Source organism: Cornus florida, unplaced genomic scaffold (assembly GCF_030987335.1).
Source record: "Cornus florida cultivar Cherokee Brave unplaced genomic scaffold, ASM3098733v1 CherokeeBrave_3.0.0_Hap2_Chr02, whole genome shotgun sequence".
Taxonomy (NCBI): Eukaryota; Viridiplantae; Streptophyta; class Magnoliopsida; order Cornales; family Cornaceae; genus Cornus; species Cornus florida.
The window spans coordinates 32,839,881-32,859,220 of record NW_026775572.1 but is presented as its reverse complement, the minus strand read 5'-3'; the positions used below and the strand labels follow the sequence as shown (position 1 = coordinate 32,859,220).

General features: G+C 34.4%; 1 protein-coding gene across 1 annotated transcript; it reads left to right on the top strand.

Annotated features, from left to right (window-relative positions):
* Positions 1–373: 373 nt before the first annotated feature.
* On the top strand, positions 374–7,166 carry LOC132294584 (large ribosomal subunit protein eL22z). Its single transcript, XM_059792495.1, has 3 exons — positions 374–433; positions 530–778; positions 6,794–7,166. The coding sequence occupies exons 2-3, from the start codon at positions 546–548 to the stop codon at positions 6,936–6,938; spliced, it is 378 nt and encodes a 125-aa protein (XP_059648478.1). The 5' UTR covers positions 374–433; positions 530–545; the 3' UTR covers positions 6,939–7,166.
* The last annotated feature ends 12,174 nt before the right edge of the window (positions 7,167–19,340 follow it).

The window sequence follows — 19,340 nt, the reverse complement described above, 5'->3', positions numbered from 1 at the left end:
CTAAGAAAAAATAATCAAATGTCATTAATAAAAAAAAAAAAAAATTGTTTTGTATAATTTAATAATAAAAATTTGTAATGAAAATTGATACCTTGCATTATTTCAATAGCATTTAATGTTAATTTTTACATTGTATGTCAAAATATGAGGGTATTGAGTTCTTTTGAGATAAGTAAAGGACAATTTAATTATTTTTTAAATTTTTATTAAGGCAGGGGTATGGTTGAGCATAGGATCCAAGTCTCAGAGATATCAAAGTAATAAAGAACTAATTCTCCACTTGTGTGTAATTTACCTAAACCTTAGGGGAGGTTAGTGTAATTTTCCCTAAAATATATTTATCTATATATAAGCCACCAAAATGAAACCCTAATTTCTCTTCTCAATTGTAGCCGCTGCGACTGCACTACCAGCTCGAACAAATCTCTATCTGGTTCTCTCCCTACTCTCTATATATGTTTATGTGTGTGTGTCTATATGCATTTTACTGAGACGTGTTTGTTGATTTACACAATTTTGTGGTTCGCAGTGAATAACAATCGAAGATGAGTCGAGGAAGCGCAGGTGGTGGTGCGAAGGGGAAGAAGAAGGGGGCGTCGTTCACGATCGACTGTGCGAAGCCAGTGGAGGACAAGATCATGGACATTGCTTCACTGGAGAAGTTCCTCCAGGAGAGGATCAAGGTCGGCGGCAAAGCTGGAGCTCTCGGAGATTCCGTCACCGTCAGCAGAGAGAAGAACAAGATCACCGTCACTTCTGACAGCAACTTCTCCAAAAGGTAACTTTATCATCTCCGTATATTTATGTGCAGTTTTGTGTGCATGTGGTTTGATTCTATGGAGTTTCTGTAATTGGGTTTTGTTCAAAGACTGCTTTATTATGTTGTGGACGACTAATTTTTGTTTGTGATACATATTAGAAAATATTTAATTTTTGTTAGGATGTATAAAAGAATTGTGAGATGGGTTTGACATTATGTTGTAGTTTCCACTTTAAATTTTAAAATTTGGTGGATATATTTGATTCTCTGTGGCGTACCTATAGTTCTCTTATTGGTATAGTTATGCTGGCTAGGTAACCAATTGGTGCAATGTAAAAAGAGAACTGGTTTGATTTGTTGCAATTACCTTTTGTGGGCATATACAATGTAATAGCACAATAGTGGTGTAAGTATTATAATGGGAAGGGTAGAGGAAATGACAATAATCAAACTCTGATTTTTTAGAGGGAAGATATTTGTTTTTTACCATCTTAATGGTTTGGAAGAAGAATAAAGATTTTTTGTGTAGATTCTGTAGGAAGATTTTTTGTGTAGATTCTGTAGGAAGATTTTGTTCTCCAATATTAAAAGATAGTAAGTATTCATCAAGTTTCATAGTGGGAAATCTGTTGAGAACATGAGATGAATGGAACCTCAAACTGTCGCGCCATGAATACTGGTTTTTCGAAAACCCAAAGCTTGCCTTAAAATTTGGAATATCATCATCCATCATTTTTTTTTGATAAGTAAGTATCATCATCCTTCATCCTTACCTTAATCTTCATGTGAATGGATCGGCCACATGAATGCTTTCTCTCCAAACTTTTTTATTATATGCCAATTCACCTATTATTTTTAACTTTTTAATACTATTTTTAATAACCTCATTCCATGTTATTTTTGGCCGCTCTCTCCGTCTCTTGCCTTCTATTACAATTGGTCTTCTTCGTTTGATCGGCACGTCATTAGGTCTCGAATGTATGTGTCCAAACTATCTAAGTCTAGTCTCTCGAATTTTTTCATCAATGGCTGCTACACCTAATTTTCTTCTCACACTTTCATTAGTGACTTTATCTCTTCTATAAACTTTTGGAATATGATAATAAAATTTTAACTTAACAACCTCTCAGGATTCATTTATACCAATAATATTTTGAGAAATGATTTCATATATTGTTACATAATTCTCAGTTTGTAGAATTCCATAGTGTAGATTTCCATTGGATAGATAGTTACAAACATTTAATAGAAAATCTTCACAAGTAACCCTTGGGACAATATGCATTGAAAATTAATCTTTCTTGCCAAAGAAGTGTAAATGTATAGTCTTCAACGCTAGATAAGTTATGTTATTTTGAGTTTTTTCAATGCCTTAACCTGAAAATATAAAAGATTGCTTCACAGATCCTAGCAGCACTGATCTAAGAGTATTTTAAAGGAAATAATTTCAATGAGCTATCATATATTAATGTTTGATGCTAATTAAACTCTGGTTTTCCTTTCATATTGATCTGATCTCTTCGCTTAGATAACATCCTGAACTTTTGGATCCATAACCCATTGTTTTGCTTCTTTACTTTTTTTTTTTTTTTTTAATAAAAAAAACCCATTGTTTTGGTGAGAACTTGGGTGTGATAATGATTATAATCAATTAATAATCAAATAAAAAGAAAATACTATTTCTTATCAAAAAAAGAAAAGAAAAAAGAAAATACTATTACAGTATTACTTGCCCTCCAATTAGGAGTTGTTCAGAATTGAAGTCTCCATTATATGCTATATCAAATGTCCAACAATCCACACAATGCCATCGTAGGCAACATTCTATTACATAAGTCGCTCGTAATCAGTCACACTAATCATATCTAGACAAGCATAAGTCATACAGATACAGGCAATATATACTTATATACACACACATATATAAGACTTGCATATAATTTTATATAAACAAATTACACTAAGTATACAAATATTTGTATAAGCTGATTGCAAAATTTTATATAATTCTTAAATGTATTATAAAGTGTTATAAAAACTTTATAAGTGATTTATGCAAAATATAGGACAGTCCTCTCCAATGAGTGGCACTGCACGGTACACTGGAGAGGACTTGGGTTCCTCCCCCCTCCCTCCTCCTCTCTTCTGCGGACCTCTCTCTATTTTTCCCTTTTAAAGGATGTGTGTTGTTAAACCACATTGTAGTGTCTGTGTGTATAGGTGTGTAATGGTTTCATGATGGCAGCCATCATGTTCATGACTCGACTACAATGTAGAATTTTTGTTCTCTCTACAAATTTCTGAAATGAGAAGGCTAATCCTTAATGCATAATTTATATGCATGTGATGTATGAATTTGACTGTTAGTTTACTGTCATATGTTACTTATGCTTTTCTTCTTTCGTGTTATGTTGTGCATTGTATATAGAAATCATTATTTTAGTTAGTATATATGTGGAGCATTTAATGATATTATAATGTCAATATAAAGCTGTAACATATATCAGCTGTTATAAAGTATCAGGTATATGTATAGTATTAGTATATTGTATTCTGTAAATTTGTACATGAATTGTTAGCTTTATTTTCCATGATTTACATTTTTCATGTACTTCTATAATTTTGAAGGCCTTTAACGGCTCTCTCTATTGCATTAAGTTGCAAAGGTTGGAGATCAGGACCACTTAAATTTGTATGTAATCAAGTTTTGACAACTATAAAATAATATATTTAGAAAGGTTATTTTTTAATGTTCTTTTTTCAAAAGTTTTCCTTCCAATTTCCATTTAAAGTAAGTTCTATTTCTTTTCTAATAACTCTTCCTTCGGAACATTTCTCTTATATAAAGATCTTTTTCTAGATTAATATGTCCCTGTATATGTAAACTGAGTTATATATACATCTTCCCCACTCACTTGGTGGTCTGTTATATTGCTTGTGGCGATTGTGTCTGATACTATCCTTTGAATTTGGGAGTTTAGTAGCAAAAAAATATATTGTGCAGCAGAAGCATGCCAGACTGTGTGGCACTGAAATTTTGTGGATGGTTTTTTAATTAAGGGATAGATCTTAACAACTCTTGCCCGTATTTTATTAAGTTTTAGAATCTGAATTGCATTGTTGTTGAAATGTCCCCACTGTTTTAGGAATTCTTTTTTGTGTGATTGATGGCTTAAGCACAGACACAACACAGCAATACGGTAAATTTCAATAAAATAGGACACAGACACGGACACGGGCAATTAAATAGTAATATAGCAATTAAATAGTAATATAGCTTTCGCTCAATTTCTTATATGTATGATAAACACAACCCGTTTAAATTTGGCCAGCCCATGTTTCTTTTGAAAAAATAAAGTTCCTTGTGGCCAAACAAGTTGTGAAAGAAGAGAATTTGGAAATTTTATCTTATATCTCCCCCTCTCTGCACATCACTCTCTCTCCTCTCTCATCCCCTAAATGTCTCTGTGCTCCCTCTCTTCTGGCCGATCATCTCTCATCCCTTCCAGCTCTTCCCAATTTTCATATTTTTTTCTCTTTGAATGGATATATACATATGATTTGTATATGTGTGTATTTATACACATAAAATCAATTTGGATATATATGATACCCACATAACTATCAATCCAATCTTCTCCACAATGGTTTGGTCTCCTCTTCATCTTCTTCCTCTCTATTTAAACAAGAAAAGTCCTCCAGCGTGTCCCATCGGTGTCTGGGGTGTCCAATATTTATATATATAAAAAAAGACTTCTAGGGAGTCACTATCCGTCACGGGTACAGCCCCCATCTCAGCTGTGTCTATGCTTTAGAACTTAGCAGCCATTTAGTAGATGGATGGGTTTTGACATGTCAAATAAGGAATTCCTTCGCATTCCTCTAGAGAGTTGATTGAAGCTTGGAGAGGTGTTTCTGTTGGGGCTCTCGTGCGGGATGCTTGGAGGGCTACGCCTCTTTGTATTTGGTGGTGCATTTGGCTTGAGAGGAATCGGAGATATTTTGAGGGAAAGGAGAAACCTGTTTCTATGCTTAAGTTCTCTATTATTTCCACTATTTTTTGTTGGGTCTCAGGGAGAGATTCTAGATCTTTAAAGGAGATTTTTTTTTGGCTCTTTGAAGGTTTAAGGTGCCTTTGGCCCTTGTGTTTCTTGGGATTCCGCTTCCATTTTGAGCGTTTTGTATAATAAATCTTACTTATAAAAAAAAAAAAAAGGGTAAAGTACACTAACAGCCTTTGAGCTTTGGTAAAAGGACACTCAGATGAAACTTAGGCTATTTTGGGACAAAGACTCCCCCTTATCAAATTTACAATCCAAACAGAGCCTAAAATCCAGTGAAAAGTCAATTTTACCCTTCACTATTTAATTAATTGTAATTATAAAATATCAAAATAATTAAATTACTAAATTACCCTTGCCCCCTCTCTCTAAAATACCGTGTCTTTCTCTCTCTATACATAGCCACAAAGAAAGAAAATAGACCAAGAAAGAACAAAACAACAAATTTCTTTAGTATATATATATATGAAACGAGTGGTATATATATATATATATATATGAACATAGAAAAAGAAAATTGGGTATGGCTTTTGGGTGTTAATTTTCAGGTGGGATGGTGTTGAAACGAGTGGTGGTCGGTGGTGGTGGTCCAGTGATGATGGTGGTATATAGGGGTGTGGGTGCGAAGCCGATTGTGTGGCGGTGGTGGTGGTGGTGGGTGTTGTGGCGGCGGCGGCGGCTGCGGCTGCAGTGGGTATTGAAGGAAGAAGACGATTGTGGGTGCGTGAAATTCTCGCGATTTGCAGATCTGAAAACCACCGTCGCCGCCTCTGTTGCAACCACGGTCGCCGCCTCTGCCGCCGTCGACATCATCATCATCTAATTCACCAGTGCTATTCTCCTTGACGACAGCTCGCCGCCGCCCGTCGCCGCCTTGTGTGTGTGGATATATATATGTTATATATATGTGTGTGTGTGTGTCTATATGTGTGGATATGTATATATATGTGTGTGTGTGTGTGTGTTGGTGTTGCAGGAGGAGAGAACCGAGAGAGAGGAGAGAAGGAAAGAAATAGATTAGGAAGGTTAGAAAGGTCATTTTAACATTCAAATTAGTCAATTTAAAAGTTAAAGGGCAAAAATGTCAATTCATTATCATTGTGGTGTCTTTGGTAAGTGTATCAAACTTGAGGGGGTGTCTTTGTCCCAAAATAGGCTAAGTTTCATTTGTGTGTCCTTTTGGCAAACCTCAGAGGGTGTTAGTGTACTTTACCAAAAAAAAAAAAAAAAAAAAAGGAATTCCTTCATTTTAATGTCTACTTCTAGGGAGTCACTGCCCGTCACCAGTACGGCCCCCATCTCAGCTGTGTCTATGCTTCAGAGCTTAGCAGCCATTTAGTAGATGGATGGGTTTTGACATGCCAAATAAGGAATTCCTTCATTTTAATGTCATACTCCCTCTGTCCCAATTTAAGTGTCACTTCTGGGGAGTAGTTATTTTTAAGTAGACATGTGAGACATGCATTGTCTCCTTGGAAAGTTACTAAATTGCCTTTTTAAGTTTTGAATATTCAAGTTTGAAATTTAAAACTCAAAGGACATATATGGAAAGATGTGAAATATATTGTTTGAAAAAGGAAAGTGGACAATTATTTTATGACAAATAAAAAAGGAAAACATGACACTTATTTTGGGACAGAGGGAGTATGTATGAGTTGGGAACCTATGTCCTGTACCACACAGGATCCCAGGCACCATATGTATATTTTTACTTGTATGATAAATTTGTATTTGTTTGAATGACTTAGCTGTTGAATTGTCTGCCATTATTGATATTAATGCAGAAACACGCATATCCTGTAATATGTATGCCTAATTTTGTATTTTTAAAACCATAAGCTGTTTGTCAAAAACAAAAGATAAATAGGAAGAAAATAGACAGAATATCTTATGGATGTTTGCTTTATCAGAACAAGATGGTTGGGTCTAATTTGTGGCTGTAATTTCATATGAATGTTGGCTTGTGGTTTAGGTACTTGAAGTACTTGACCAAGAAATACCTTAAGAAACACAACGTGAGGGATTGGCTTCGGGTGATTGCTTCCAACAAAGACCGAAATATTTATGAACTGAGGTACTTCAACATTGCCGAGAACGAGGGCGAAGAGGAAGATTGATGAGGCCAGCGTCTTTATCCAAGAAACTCTCTTATTGTGTGGTCTGTTGTAGTTCAGTTTTTGTTAGGGTTTCCTTTGGCATTGTTCTTATCTTACAATTTTGCTTACTCTTTTGCAGTCATTTGATTGGGAAATTATGACTTTGTTTGAGAGATTTTATTTTATTTTATTTTGGATAAATTTGATATTTTAATACCATTAAAAAAACCATTTGAGAATTTGTGCTTACCCTTTTATTAATTTTTATTTATTTATTTAATTATTTTTTAACGGCAGAAAAGTAAAAGGGCGGCCCTAAAGGAATCGCCTCGTGATTTCTTATTATTATTTTTATTTATATATACATTTGATTTATAATTATCAGAGCAACTATTAATTGTGAGTAAATTAATAGTAGCGGGTGTATTATTAAATTTAATACATAAACGTCTTTGGGTTTTTCTCCCGAGTTTCCGAATATATTGTCAGGCTAATTCTTATGGAAAATTATGACACTATGTTAATGAGATAAAATATATATTTATTTATTATTAAACATTTGTGGAGACAATTTCAGCGAGGGAGATGAGGGGCCATTTCTTGTCCAGGAAATATATATATATATATATATATAAAATAATTACTTACATATATAAAATATTAATAATAATTACTTACATGTATATACCGATAGAATTGTTCTGCTCCTTGAGTATTAACAGTCATATTCCATTGGGCAATCACACTTTTAAGTCTTAAAAAGAAAAAAAAAAAAAATCAATAATGTGAATAAATTTCACACAAATCATTAGTATTACTACTATTTATTTATTTAGGGTCATATTTTATCAGTTTAGCAATTTTTTTTCAGATGAATATAATAATCCATTTGAGTCCTCAAAAGGATAACATATTGATTAATGTAAGGCAATTTGGTTTCTTTTTTTTGGTAAATACTTTGGTTTCATTTCCACCATTAACTCTTCATATTACAATAACTACTAAAAAACAATAAACACTAAAAAATAAAAAAATAAAAATAAATAGTAGATTCAATCTAACCAAATTACTAAATAGTGGGTTAACAAAATAGTAAATTAAAAGACAAAGTTTTGATAGTTATTCGAGAATCTAAACATTTAAGGTAAAAGAAGAAAAATATTAAACATCCCTATACGCAAGCTGACTGAGAATACAAATGTTTAAACAAGCGATTTTTACAGTAAAGTGGTCTTAGTGTGAGTATATTACCCATAGATGAACGTAGTTTGCATATTTACCTATACATGAACTAAGTCCCCTTTAGTAAGCAGAAATTATATTTTTACCCCTAAAGTCTATTTTATGCATAATATACCCAAAGAACAACTTTTACAAGTTTTAGAATTTTGTCAAAAAGCACTTAGGAATAGTTACATCTCACAAGCACTAGGAAATACATCGCATAGCCTACAAAGACGAATAGAAGAACTTAGATCAAGAATAATTAGAATACATAATATTTTAGAAGCTAGACGACAAAGATTTTAGTTTATGAGTCGAATAGATCTAAATAATATAGATAATTCTATAAAAAGATTAGGAGAAAATCTTGATTATATTAAAGAACAAGTAACACAGAATTCTAATTCAAATAATTTAGACAATAAAATAATATTAGTCGCAATTAAAGATATAAATAGTGATATAAAACAACTTATTGAAAATCAAAATATAATTATAGATTACTTAAAATCCCTTAAGAAAGATATACAAAAGCTATTACAATAGTTTTATGAGCACCAGTAATCCTAATTATTTAACAGCTTTAGCCGAACTTTATAAAATCGATAAAGAACCCATATGATTTACAAGTTTTAAGACCGACGTACAATCAACTAATATACATATTAGGCAAAATAACTTTTTAATCCAGTTATTACTTCAGTTATCTGAAAAAGTTAATTAACTAAAAGAAAAATTAGAGGTTATACAAGAAAGTATTCCCAGGGAATCCTCTAAGGAACTATCTGAATTATCAGATAAAATAAAGGAGATAAAATTATCAACTACTAATCAGCTCTCGCTACCTGAAACCACCAAGCGTGTAAATCTACTCCATCCTCATAGACAAATTCCACAATGGCCATCATTCTTAGAAAAGCCAAAAAAATAATGAGAGTAGAAGATTTATATGATAATGAACATGATGCAAAAAATTATATAGAAAAAAGAATGAAAAAAGTAAAAAATAAAGTTAATCTTTATTCTAATAATTTACTAGATTTCTAAAACAAGATATATAATCATTTTAGTCAGAGACAAATAAGTGTAGTTAACAATCAATTAGTTTTAGACCTTATAACACCCGAAGCATGTCAAGAGTTAAATGAGAATAATTTAGGACTTACGCATCTAGGCGTTATAATGTTAGGAATAGTAAGATTAAACAGAGCAGAAATAGGAACTAGAGCACTTGCTTATATTTATGATGATAGATGGAATAACCATCAACAAGCACAAATAGCCAGCGTTGAAATAGATTTAGCAGATAACGCAGCAATAGTAGGATGTATTCCCAATTTTACCATGACTATTAGAGAATTTAGTAAACATATAAAGATAGCCATATCCACAAAAGGTTATAATATGACAGGACAATTTGACAACCTATTAGTAAATACTTTATTTATGGGAAAGGCAGTTAATCAATATAATTTAAAATTTAAAGCTCAATTTAGTGAAATAGTTAAACCTTTTAGTAGTAAATATGTCCAAATGATTGAAGCTAAAAAAGTAAGTAGTATCACCCATGAAGGAACAGAATGGAAATTACCTAATCTCTCTACTACAACTAAAAAGATACTTGAGAGTAATAAAATATATGTTCAAAATAATGGAGAAGTTAGTATATGGTTTAGTAATTATAAAAGACAAGATAATTTAGTAGATGATACCCAATAAGATTTCTTAACCACACTCATAGAAATAGAATCCCCTGAAGAAATAAATGTTCTTTATGATCGATTAGAAGATGAAATATTAGACAAAATAATGCATGATTTTGATAATCTTGAAATAGAAGATTTACAAGAAAAATATCCTGAGCCCAATTACCAACTCATAGAAAGCATTTATCTAGGCGAAGGAAATAATGATGATATTAAATGAAATATATTAAAAGTAGGTTTTGAATCCTTTTATACCCCAACACGAACTAAACACCCTAAAAGAAGAATTAAATGTTAATGAAGAACAAGTAATGCATAGAGAAGGAAAAGAACCAGAAGGATCTACATCTATACCTACAGGATCTGTAGATCAAGAAATACATAATGCAACAAGTAGTACAAATAGAACAAATGATGAATATCTCATGGGACAACGACTGCAGCCTACACAGGAAACATACGTAGAAAATAGAAATATACCATATATGTATACTTAGACACCACAGCGTAGACGCTACGATAATATTCCAGCACACAACGCAGGAACTATACTAGATATATCACGACATGATCCCCAAGACTGGTCAAAAGTAATTGATAATTGGGAACAAGACTGCATTAGAGTAGTTATTTTAACTCGGTTTGATAATAGAACACAAGCATTAACTTATTGTGAAACTCTATTAAGAGGCACAATTCAAAACTGGTGGCAAGCTTATAAAGTTAATTATGTTAATGATTATAATGTCTTAAAAGATAATTTTACAATTCAACAGTTTACCAGTTTAATCAAAAGGTTATTATTAGGAGAAGATAGATTGTTAGAAGAAACTCAAATAAAACAAAATGAAGCCTTACGTAATTTAGAGTTATTACAAATCAGTGATTTTAAATACATACGTGACTATACCAATAAGTTCTTTGAATATTTCTCTGCTACAGGAAAAATCGGAGATCTAACTTTATTAGATCGATATCTTTTGAAATTACCCGGAAGCGTAGAAACTAAGATTTGAGAAAAATGGTTAGACTTTCCCCCCCAATATGGTTGTATACCTCAAAAAACTTTTAAAAGAAATAAACCACGAAAATATAAGTTAAGAAAAAGCAAGACCTATAAAAATTATAATAAAAAATCACCATATTTTAAGAATTTTAAAAACAACCCTAAACCATTTAGAAAACGTCCTTGGTATAAAAAACGAAAAATAGTTACGAATAGAAAGGATAATAAAGACAATAAAGTTACTACATTACCCACAAAGGAAAGAAGGTGCAAATGTTTTATTTGTGGAGATCCAGGTCATATAAGACCAAATTGCCCTTATCGATATAAGCAAAACCCTATTAAGCAAATACAAGAAAAAATTAATATACTTGAAGATATTGAAGAACAAATAGAGGAATTATATGAATTAGAAAGTATTTACGATTCCGATGACGATAATGACAGCATATATAGTATAGAAAGTATTTGTAGTGATAATGATGAAGATCTTGAACAAGGACTTCATTCTATGACAGATTATCTTTGCACTATAAGTAATTCTTCATGTCATTATGAGTTAGTTAAATTTCATTTCTCAGATTATAACTGTAAATAATGTAGTTCTTCCATTAAGGAAGGATATTATTGTAAAGATCATTGTAAAAACCTATTATGTCACGACTGTTATAATAAATACGAAAATAAGCTAGAAAATACCCTAGTCGAATCCATAAATTCAATATATAAACCATCTAGTTTAATTCAATTTCCTGTAACACTGGAATTTAAAGAAAAACTAGTTCAAACTTCAGCTATGTTAGATACTGTAGCATCTAAAAGTATCATTAAAAGACATTTAGTACCAGATGAAGCTTTAATAAAATTAAATTATAATATTAATATTAGTCAATATAATAATGAAAAAATACCAATAACTCATTGTGTCCAGAATATTTCTATAGTAATTAATAATGAAAAGTTTGTTTTACCACAAACCTATGTAGTTAATAATAGTCCAACTTATGATTTTATTCTAGGATTAAATTTTATAAATTCACTCACTGGAGGATTTATCTATACCTCTACGGGTTTACAATTTTTTAAGAAAGGAACTTTTATTTCATCTAACCCTCCTAGTATTCTTCAGAAAGAAAAAAGGAGCTATTACATATATTAATACTTTACCTATAACTGAATTAGAAGACGAAAAAACAGAAAATTTATTTGATGTAACAGAATTTGTAGAAGATGTTTCTGAAGCGTTAATGTTTCTTAGTCATTTAGATGAACTTAATTAATTTGATTAATTAATTTATTCCATGTGTATTATTCACTTCATTGGATTTCCAACTTGATATTATGGATGTGCATGCCATATAGTTTCACATATATTAAATCGAGAATATTTGATTAGGTTTTGAAACCTTTCATTTATTATTTTTTTTGTATTAAAGTTTAACACTCATGGCCGTATCTTGCATAGAAATCACTTGTATCATGTTATTAAATTAAATCTTGACATGTTTAATAACATACTTTAATTTGGGAACATTTGGATGAGTTTCAAAATCTAGAGATTTTAATTAAATGAATTAATTAAAATCCATTCAATGGCTCCTTGGTCTTGATTAAGTTTCTAACTTGGTATTCATGCTTTCCTTGACAAGTTCCTTCATATGTATCAAATTGAGAATCGGATAAGTTTTGAGACTTGCATTTATTTATTTCCTTTGTATGGAATCTAATTCACATGGTTGTATCTCATATAAAGTGAACTTGTAACTTGACATTGGACTTGCCTTGTAATCTTAATGATTTGCTTCCGAACATCAATTAGCTCAGTAGGGCAGTTCACAGCAGTCGAGGGCTCAGGGACGAGCTTACGCACTGCCATAGGCCGATACCTCCGCTGGGACTTCTACAGTTCGAGGTATCTTTCCAGTTTTTAGTTCTTGGGCTAGAGTTCTTGTTGACACAGGTGCATCACATTCATTCATATCTGCATCATTCTCGTATTCTTTGGGTATAGAGGTCACACAGCGGGATGGTTTCCTTTGTGTTGACTGAGATACCCCTCGGATCCGAGACATGGGTTGATCAGGCTCAGGCCCAAACCCGCGGGAATATCTAACAATTAATATTTTATAATGAACACGGAATATAAGACGAATTAAGAAAATGAAATTAAAGCTGAAAGGAACTAAAAATAGAATCCGCAAAATATTATAATTATTAAAATCCATCAAACCCAAACTCCAAAACTCCATCAGTTTACAACTCGGGAATCCATCTCCAGTGGACCCCTATTAAACATCCAAACGGAAAATAAAGCAACTAGAAATAAACTATGGAGAAAATCCTACATCGTCGGAAGAGTGAATAGAGACCTCTGCTCAGCACGAACACGTCTAAGCCTGGAACTGTCGTGTACCTGAAAAATAGAAGTGGGTCAGGCCCACGCGCAAGTTCTATACTACTACAATCCAAACAGAGGTCCGATACGCATGTACATTCTAAACAACTCAACAATAGCTAATAGTCCATAAGTGTATATATATATAGTCACACTAAAGGACTCTCACTGGACTACAGGTCGGTCTCAACCTGAATAGAGGTAACATGCTAAAACGCACACGAAGTGGGCATGTGTACCTAAACCTAAACAGGGTACACCTCTAACCATCGTATCCAGCTATGCATCCCAATGCATATACGCTCCCTAACCGTCGATCCTGAGACTCAAGCTCATATCGAGGCACCATAACCATATATTTAAAGTCCATCCCGAATCCTAGTAGTGCCGCTCAACTAGTCGTTGCCATGACACTATAATTAATAGGACTTAACTTTTAGTTAATCCTATTCTTAATCCAGAGTAGGTAGGTTTTGGTATTTTGAAACCAAACCATCCCTAGCATACCACCGTCCCATACCAGTGTATACTATCCAATCATCCAGTAGTTGATAATATCAACAATTAAAGTAAACATCAGCGAAATCCATATTTCCATTACTGATACTAACAAGTATAGTGTAAGCATCAATAAAAAGAATCAGATATATACATAAATAGATTCAGTTTTATATCCAACACTGATACTAACAGACATAATGTAAGCATCAAGAATCATAGTCACTGTATATACACAAACTTACTCAGTTTAGGTTGTTCCATTTAATCAGATATAATGATAAGATTATTTTAAATTATCATTCAATACTTAACAGTTGATATTACAGACATTTAAGATAACCATTAACAAAGTCCATTCCTCCAACAGTTGATACTAATAGTATTAATGCAAGCATCAAGACAGAATCACAGTAGGTGCATATACCTACTTAGTTTAGGTTGTTTTACAAAATCCCATTAGTGTTAATTTAAGAATTATTATTCTTCAACACTACCATATTCTAAACAAGTGTAATTCAGATACATACTCTTGATATAGAATTATACATATTCCAATTATATCATACGTCTCAAAAGATTTCAGAATTAAACACAGTATACTCACATAATTCAACACTGTGGAACTACTTGTTTAAAACCCTACTGTCCAAACTTTTCTACGCAAGTAGACTTAGTTAACACCACCTCTGAAGCTTTAATTTAACTCTATACATTACTTAGACCTTCCACATTCAATTCTGTACTCAATTGAAAACTCCAAAATCAAACACTGCATGCAAAACTGACTGGAAACGAAGAAAATTACAAAAACTGAGCAAGGAGACGTCTCCAAAAATTGGAGCCACCTCCTTTAAACCTTGGAGCCGGCTCCAATTTCTTGGAGCCGCCTCCACACTAAGGGGAGCCGGCTCTCTCTAAGGGAGAGTCGGCTCCCTCCCTCTCTGCTTCGTCGATCCCACCTCCGATGAACACTGCAGCATCTACACCTCACCGTTATGGCTTCCAAATCCTGTAACCTAACCCTAGTGTGTTCCCAGTCCATGTTTAAGTCCTTATAACATTATTAATCATGAATTTAATTCAAGAATTATGCACACAATTACCAAGTTTCAACAATTTAACAACCATGCAACACATACTGGTGTGTATCAAACTTTAGCACGAACAGAGAAACTTTTTAAGTTACCATTAATCTTGGAACAGTTTAGGAATGCAAAGAACACGAATCCTAAGGGAGAGAGTAAGGATAGAACTTGCCTTACACCGACGTTCGTTTATAATTTCCAGCGAAACTCTCATCTGTTTGCTCTCTGTTTTCCTGCCGTCTCTAAAACTGCTCTCAGACTTACGATGTTGTAATATTCTTCTTAAAACCCTAGGCAGACATCCTAAGTGAGTATTTATAAGCCACACAAATCCTAAGTTCCCTCAACCCTAATCGGATTTGCTCGGCCCATACAGAAGTTTCAAGTTTATACAATGACGGCTACTGTGTATACCTAATGGAACGATATAACAGTCACATTTTTTTTTTTATAAATAAATTAACCATTTTACTTTAATTACCAATTAAACTTTATACCAATTAACTAAATAAAACTAACTAAAACATTTAACAAATAATCAAAATTAAATAACACACGTAAGAAAATAAAATTAACTAAATAAAATAATTTAAATAAATAAAGTCAATAACCAGGTCAACCTATCAATGAATTATAATTAAACCAATTAAAACATTAAATAAAACAATTAATGAAAAGAAAACAATTAATCAAAATACCGAGACTATCCTTTTGAAAATTAGGGGTATTACATTGACACACCAGTTAGGGTTCAGTGTCTTTGGACCGTGTTTGTCGGGGTTGTGCTATCGAGGTAGTTGGGCGGACTTTAGTATTCGATTTTGTCATTTTTGATATGACGGGCTTTGACATCATTCTTAGGATGGACTGGTTGTTTTTCTTTCGTGCCACAATTGATTGCTTACGTGGGCTAGTGTCTGTTTGCACTCCTGCGGGAGATTGTTTTCACTTCATGGGAGATCGGAGCGATTCCCACTCGACGATGATTTTCAGTATTGGTGACTGGAGTCGCTATAGGTTCTACTTGGCTAGCCTGTTAGCTGACGAGGATAGTAGTTTAAGCCGCGTTTATCCAGCAGTTGTTGTGGAGTTTCTGAATATCTTTCCGGAGGAGTTGACGGAGCTTCTTCCTCTTCGGGAGGTCATTTTTGCCATTGATGTCATTCGTGGTACTGCACCTATCTCTATGGCACCGTACCACATGGCACCGGCAGAGCTTGACGAGCTAAAAACTCAATTGGATGATTTGAAAGCTAAGGGTTTTATTCATCCTAGTGCTTCACCTTGGGGAGCACCGGTTCTTTTTGCAAAGAAGAAGGATGGGTCTTTGAGACTTTGTATCAATTATCGCAAGCTGAAACACGTCACAATCAAGAACAGGTATCCTTTGCCTAGGATTGATGACTTGTTTGACCAGTTGAAAGGAGCCACTTGTTTTTTGAAAATTGATTTGAGATCGGGTTACTATCAGTTAAGGGTTAAGGATGAGGATATATCCAAGACCACTTTCCGCACACGGTATGGCCTTTATGAGTTTCTAGTGATGCCATTTGGTTTGACCAATGTACCAGTAGCTTTTATGGACTTAATGAACCGTGTATTTAGTGACCATCTGGATCAGTTCGTTGTGGTTTTCGTAGATGACATTCTTGTATACTCAGCTTCGGTGGAGGAACATGAGTATCATTTGAGGACAGTGTTGCAGATCCTTAGGGATAATCAGTTGTATGCCAAGTTCGAGAAACGCGAATTTTGGCTACCGGAGGTGAAGTTCCTTGGACATGTTATGTTATAGGGTGGTGTTGTAGTGGATCTGTTGAAGATTAAATCGGTGATGGATTGGGAATCTCTGAAGACAGTGTTTGAGATCCGGAGTTTTCTTGGCCTAGCTGGCTACTAACAGAGATTTGTTTGGGATTTCTCTCATTCAGCGGCACCTCTAACTCGACTTACCCGCAAGGGGGTCAAATTCATATGAAACGAGGCTTGTGAATTTGCTTTTTAGGAGTTAAATGTCAGGTTGACCTTGGCTCCAGTTTTGATCATTCCTGAATGTTATTTGGGTTATGTGATCTTTTGTGATGCTTCGTAGGAAGGTTTGGGTTGCGTCTTGATGCAGACAGAGTGGGTAGTTACTTATGGGTCTTGATAGTTAAAGACTCAAGAGTTGAACTATCCGACACATGATTTGGAGCTGGTAGCAGTTATCTTTGCCCTGAAGGGGGTGGAGACACTATTTGTACAAGGAAAAGTTTGAGGTTTCCTCTGATCACAAGAGTCTCAAGTACTTCTTTTCTCAGAAGGATTTGAACTTGAGGCAGTGCAGATAGGTCGAGTTCATGGAGGACTATGACTTTGAGTTGCAATACCATCCGGGTAAGGCTAATGTAGTGGCCCATGTATTGAGTAGGAAGTCACGGGGGACTCTTGCTAGCATTTCCATTCATAGATGGAAGATGCTAGAAGAGCTTGCAGATCTTAGTCTACAGTCTTACGAGGATGTTTCACCGGTTATTTTATTTAGCCTTGTGGCTCAACCGACTCTTATTAGCAGAGTTATTGAGGCACAGTTGGAGGATGGGGAGATGAAGGCCATCCATGTTCAGATTTTAGGTGGTGAGAATGTAGAGGGTTGGACCTTACATTCAGACGATGGTCTCAGGTACAAGGGGATGATGTTTGTTCCCTTGTCTTGTCGTGAAGACGTTCTTCGAGATTTTCACCACTCTCAACTCGTAGTTCACCCTGGTGGTGCGAAGATGTATCACAATCTGCGGCGACAATTTTGGTGGTAGGGCATAAAACGAGATGTTTCACAGTTTGTGGCTCGATGCTTTACTTGTCAACAAGTGAAGGTAGACCATCAACGACCGGTAGGATTCTTGTAACCATTACCAGTAGCTGAGTGGAAATGGGAGTATATCACTATGGATTTCGTAACGGGACTTTCGAGGACTCAGGTAGGGAATGATGCCGTTTGGGTCATAGTTGATAGGTTGACTAAGACGGCTCACTTCTTGCCCATGGCAGTGACAGACAGTGCAAAAAGACTGAGTGGACTGTATGTGAGGCAGATTGTCTGGCTTTACAGGGTTTCGGTATCCATTGTTTCGGATAGGGATCCGCGGTTCACGTCTCACTTTTGGCAGAGTTTTCAGGAGGCTCTTGATACGGGGCATCATTTGAGCACGACATTCCATCCTCAGACTGATGGTTAGTCAGAGCGCACCATTCAGATATTGGAGGATATGTTATGGGCTTGTATCTTGGATTTCAGAGGTAGTTTGATCGATGGATCGATTACAATTATAAATCAACCCATTTTGCAATAGCACAAATCACTATAAAAATAGGGCTATTGGTCGGGTAAGTCGAACCACTGGGACTGCTAGTCTATGGCAACCTAAGTGTCTAGAATCATCTTTTAGAATGATAAGGGGGTTTATAGAGGATTTGTTGGGTTGTCACTAAAACTATGAATTGAGAAATGCATAAAATGGTAATGCTAAGAAATAACTAGGCAAAGACAATTAAAAAGAACTAGGGAAGTGAATCCGCACTAAATCCTAAACATATGCTAGATCAAGACTAAATTGGGGATAGATAATATATATATAATGGTCAAAAATTATTTAGCAACACATGGTCACCCTATAATCATCAAGAAGTTCATTAAATCAAAACAAGAATGATCCATCAAAAGTTCATACATTTGAACTACCTAAACTAGGGTGTAGCATCAAACCTACTACCTTAAGCAAAAGATCATCAAGCCATTAATCAAATGATAAAGCACATGAAGCTAGGAATCAAGTATAAACCATCAAAGGGAATACCTAAGCAATGGACTATCAAGTTTCTCTATCAACATGCCATGAAAACCATTCATAATCTTATTTCCATTGTCACCATGAAAATGTAAGCATTAAGATTAATATAAGGATCATCAAAGACAAGATAATTAACTTACATCAATCATTTATAAACATTGAAATTCATTACAAAAAGTAATATGCTCTAGATTATGAAAAGACAAAAAATTATACATATTTATCCCCAAAATAGAGCTTAATCTAGAACATGATTACAAGGGAAGGCATCATCACCTCCCTAGATGGAGGTTTAGTTACCCATTAATGCAAGGAGTGGAGAGAAGGAAGAAGAAGAAGAATCCATTGTTGCACCTTGAGCTCCAAGAACACCCAAAAGCTGTCCACCTCTTCTCTAGCTCTGCAATCTATGAGATATGAGATATGTATAACCATACTCCCTTCTTATCCTTCCAAAACCTACTCCCTATATTCCCAATCCCGAGCCTTATCCTCTGCATGAAGATGGACCACACAAAAGAATGATAAGGGAACAAGAATGCTGAAAAACAGGAGCAGTTGAACTGCCTTTTGCAGGTTGGCGGGCGCCTGCGAGGAGCCGGCAAGCGCCCGCGGAGGCTTGGCTTCGAGGGGATGCTACTGGAGCGAATGGCGGGTGCCCGCGGTGCCACGGCGG